Source organism: Rhinichthys klamathensis, unplaced genomic scaffold (genome assembly GCF_029890125.1).
Source record: "Rhinichthys klamathensis goyatoka isolate OS25496 unplaced genomic scaffold, OSU_Roscu_1.1 h1tg000176l_1, whole genome shotgun sequence".
Classification (NCBI taxonomy): Eukaryota; Metazoa; Chordata; class Actinopteri; order Cypriniformes; family Leuciscidae; genus Rhinichthys; species Rhinichthys klamathensis.
This window is the reverse complement of record NW_026606705.1, coordinates 947,501-952,500: the sequence shown is the minus strand read 5'-3', so window position 1 is coordinate 952,500 and position 5,000 is coordinate 947,501. Positions and strand designations below refer to the sequence as shown.

General features: G+C 38.2%; 1 protein-coding gene across 1 annotated transcript in view; it reads right to left on the bottom strand.

The window, feature by feature from the left end:
• Positions 1 to 3,728, bottom strand: part of msto1 (misato mitochondrial distribution and morphology regulator 1) — a 15,537-nt gene extending 11,809 nt beyond the window's left edge. The window contains exons 1-4 of the mRNA XM_056260223.1: positions 3,523 to 3,728; positions 2,359 to 2,488; positions 118 to 187; positions 1 to 16 (exon numbers count right to left, since the gene is read on the bottom strand). The exon at positions 1 to 16 is cut by the window's left edge and continues 60 nt beyond it. Coding sequence (XP_056116198.1) covers positions 1 to 16; positions 118 to 187; positions 2,359 to 2,488; positions 3,523 to 3,606 — 300 coding nt within the window. The 5' untranslated portion in view covers positions 3,607 to 3,728. The remainder of the gene's footprint in view (positions 17 to 117; positions 188 to 2,358; positions 2,489 to 3,522) is intronic.
• Between the last annotated feature and the right edge of the window lie 1,272 nt (positions 3,729 to 5,000).

Sequence of the window (5,000 nt, the reverse complement as noted above, 5' to 3'; positions counted from 1 at the left end):
CATAATCTCTCCTTCCCTAAGAGAAAGAAATTCATCTTTTAATCAGAGTCCATAAACCACACATCAGCGCATTAGCACACACACACACAGAACCAGGTGTCCAGGTGTGTGCTGTACCATGTGGAGATGGTGTCCTCGTTCTCCGTGTCGTACAGACTGCCCTGCTTCCTCAGCGTCTGAAGACTTCCTGAACATATCCACAACACACACACATTACACAACATTGCATTCATAAATTACATAAACCATCATTATTGGTGTTTGCGTTTCCATCCAGCGATTTTTATGTGATATCCCAAAATGTGCAGATGGAAGCAAAGCTAATGTCATCATCAAAACGCAATAATATAATTAATGAATTAATTTCAGTGACGTAATTATCACAAAGCAATTCAATATTTTCTTTTGCTTATTCATTTTATTATTTACTATGTATCTTTATATTTTCATAAATGATGTTGGATTCATTTAATATGGAAGCTTGTTTCCGCCACAGAATAAAACATTTTAAAAGATAATTGTGACTTTTTTTCTCACAATTGCGAGTTTACATCTTCCAATTCTGACTTTATTTCAGATTTCTGACTTTATAACTTGCAATTGCGACTATATATCACGTAATTCTGACTGTATAACACAATTGACTATATAACACAATTGCGACTATATATCACGTAATTCTGACTATATAACACAATTGTGACTATATATCACGTAATTCTGACTATATAACACAATTGCGACTATATATCACGTAATTCTGACTATATAACACAATTGCGACTATATATCACGTAATTCTGACTATATAACACAATTGCGACTATATATCACGTAATTCTGACTATATAACACAATTGCCACTATATATCACGTAATTCTGACTATATAACACAATTGCGACTATATATCACGTAATTCTGACTATATAACACAATTGTGACTATAGATAGATAGATAGATAGATAGATAGATATTACGCATTTCTGACTATATAACACACAATTGCGACTATATATCACGCATTTCTGACTATTTAACACACAATTGTGACTATATCACGCAATTCTGACTATTTAACACAATTGTGACTATATATTACGCAATTCTGACTTTATAACACACAATTGTGACTATATCACGCAATTCTGACTTTATAACACACAATTGTGACTATATCACGCAATTCTGACTATATAACACACAATTGTGACTATATCACGCAATTCTGACTATATAACACACAATTGTTTGACTATATCACGCAATTCTGACTATATAACACACAATTGCGACTATATATCACGCATTTCTGACTATTTAACACACAATTGTGACTATATCACGCAATTCTGACTATTTAACACAATTGCGACTATATTTTACGCAATTCTGACTTTATAACACACAATTGTGACTATATCACGCAATTCTGACTTTATAACACACAATTGTGACTATATCACGCAATTCTGACTATATAACACACAATTGTGACTATATCACGCAATTCTGACTATATAACACACAATTGTTTGACTATATCACGCAATTCTGACTATATAACACACAATTGCGACTATATATCACGCATTTCTGACTATTTAACACACAATTGTGACTATATCACGCAAATCTGACTATTTAACACACAATTGCGACTATATATCACGCAATTCTGACTTTATAACACACAATTGCGACTACCGTAAAACTTCAAATAATAGCCGAGTCCCAAATAGACGCCTGTCTCTTTTACACGCCTGGTGTGGCTGCAGGTTTGGGTAAATAAAGGCCGGTCTCAAATAGAGGCCGGGTCTGTTTTTTAGTTTCGGGTTGTATTTAACCTTCTAAAACCCGTCCGATCGTCCGCTTTTTGGCGGCCGCCAAAGCAAATGTGTGTCCCGCCAAAGCCTTTTTTGATCGGCGAGTGATGTAGAATTGACTGCTGCGCTTGACAGGGCGCATAACGAGCAGAGAGAGAGAGAGAGAGAGAGAGAGCCCCAGCCGCGCGCGCGCACTCTCACGTCTTCAAACAACACGAGCGCTGTCTTGCTCTCTCTCTTTGAAGTTTTACGGTATATCACACAATTCTGACTATAACACACAATTGTGACTTTATCACGCAATTCTGACTGTATAACACACAATTGTGGCTATATCACGCAATTGTGAGAAAAAAAGTCAGAATTGTGAGATAAAAAGTCGCAATTACCTATTTTATTTTTTATTCTGTGGTGGAAACAAGCTTCCATAATTTAATTACTGGTATACAAGCGAAAACAGTTAGTATGCTTGAGAATATGTTCTGCATTTATATTTCTGCTTTATTCCAGGAATCAGGATCGACTCCGGTACCTTTGAGGTCCATGGCGATGAGTCGAGGTGTGTATGTCACATGACCACCCAGCGTTTGACCCTCTCTGAACATCACGTCACTCTGAAGCTCACCCGCCGGCTCCACCGCGTCATAAACCAGACCCGCATCCTACACACACACACACACATGCTTTACTGAGACTGTTTCAGATGGCTTGCTATAACATGGTACTTTAAAGTCATGAATTTACAGTCCCCCTGTAGTCACCAACTCACCAAAATGACATGAAAAAAATGTCGTCATGCCTTAAAATATCTTGAATGTAACTCGACACCCTTGGCTCATTTAGTATGCGCAGTTCTATGAATATGCAAATGACCCCGCCTCCACTCACTCACTCAGCTCAGAGATCCACTGGTTGACGATCACACGTTGATCTGATTGGTTACAAGGTCGTTTGTGACGTCAGAAACACCAGTGATTTCAAACCGTGTTTTTGAGACTGTCTTTGGTTCACTGCAGTTTTAAGCAGAAAATACTCAGCAATGCTGTCGACTTATGAACTTACACATGGTGTGTCTTAAAGCGTATTAAAAACACCACATAGACACATAAACAACATTAAATGCTGGATTTTCACCACAAATACTCCATAAACAATTAAGAAAAGTCCATTTTGATTTCATGGTGACTTTAAAGGTTTCAGAGCCACGCCTCCTCCCAAGGTATGGAAATACATATGTTGACAGGCAAGTAGGACATCCAATCAGTGCACTCGGACCGAATGCAATGATTGGACGAACATTTTCTGGTCCTGAGACTTCCACAGACAAGTGTTTTAATATTTAGACCACTTCTATTATTGATTGCTATCAGGATGTGAAGACAGTTTCAACCAGAATTACAAAAAGTGTTTATGAAAGCTTTAAACCAGGGTACTGAATAATTACCATATTTACATGGTATTTCAAAGAACATCAAGGTATTACATGGTCATAAATACAAGCACCATGACAATTAACAAAATCATACCACTTTTTATAAGTGTACTTACAACACTGTAAAATCATAAATGGATACGTAATCTCCTTCAAACAGAGGTAGAAGCTGTCAGGTTGTTTCTGACATTTTGTTTAATTTCTTTTCACAGTGATGTCAGGTTTCTTCAGCTTCGTAATGTATCCGTTATTAAACATCCTCACCTGTAAATTCCACCAATGTGTCCCGACAAAGTTGGAATAATGTCCCAGCTGGAGTGTAACTACCTCCCTGCACATACCGCTCATGTTGCCCTTTAAATATTAAAACATCTTAAGCATCAGTTTAGTGAAAGTGAACATGATATTACTCATTATAAGCTCAGAAAACACACTGTCGCAGGTTCAGACGAACTTCCGCGTGTGTGCACGCGGCCCTCTGGCAATCCTCCATCCTGATTGGCTGTCACGGCGCATGCAGCGTTGTGATTGGCTGAGAGAGCTGTCGATCAGCTGCGGGGTAGTTTGGTTTCACTGCGCCTGACTCGCACACATGTGCAGCGCTAGTAAACAACAGCACTCAGGTTATGTTCTTAAAAGTATGGATTTCCTGTCTCTTAAAATGTTTTATAATCATATGCTAGTTTACACAAATACTGTACCGATGAGCTTTAGTAAAAAGAAAAAAGCAGGTTTAATCTATATTATCTAGTGCACTAAACAATGACTTTTATCAGCTGACTTCCTACATTAGAAAACTGCCTTTTTTTACACGATCAATGAATTAAATCGGGCCAAATTTAAAGTAGGCTAAACCCCATATAAATGTAAACTTCACACATGCACTTCTTTAGTATAAACTCAGCGCGAGATGTGTGTGTCGTGGGCGTCGCCGAGAGTCACGTGACACCTCGAGAGCATGAGTTACCTGTGGACTGACCGTCGCACCTGTGCGCGTGCCCGATCACTGCGATCCCGGTCGAGTCTCACTCCTCATCTGTTATTATCACTTATAATATTCCATATACATTCATAGGGTTCTTCTCAGTGGAGTGTACGGTAAGAAACAACATAATGATACATTCGTACTTCTTAGACAAGTTTCATGTGTGTGTGATAATCTTAGGTCAGAGTTGGTGTTTAAGCCTCGTATTATTAAGCGGTTTAGGAACCCTGTCTATGTTAGGAACAGTTTGTTATTGTATTAGCTTGAAATGAGACAGTGAGTGTGTGTTGGTTAGTGTTGTGGTTATTTCTGCGGTGTGTGTGTGTGTGTGTGTGTTCGGTTCCGTGAGTTCAGGATAAACTGGTGGATCTGCATTACTCGGTCGTGACTCACTGTCTGTCAATGAGTGTACTGTGTCTTTAATACTGAGTTCACTCTTAGTGTAAAATCTCTTAAACTCATTAAAGTTTCTTAAGAATTATGATCATATTTTTCTCACTGTTTGAGGAGTCATTGTTATAATCATTTTATGTAAATGTATTTCAATGCAGTGCTGTTTCATTTAGTGTAATAATGTGGAGATAAGAGTGAATCAGAGTAACTAACACTTCACGGTGAAGTATTGTGTGTGTGTGTGTGTGTGTGTGTGTGTGTGTGTGTGTGTGTGTGTGTGTGTGTGTGTGTGTGAAGTTCTGACTAACACAGACACATTGTATTGACTAATGCATGAGGAATGTGTTTCTGATAAACCAGCTCT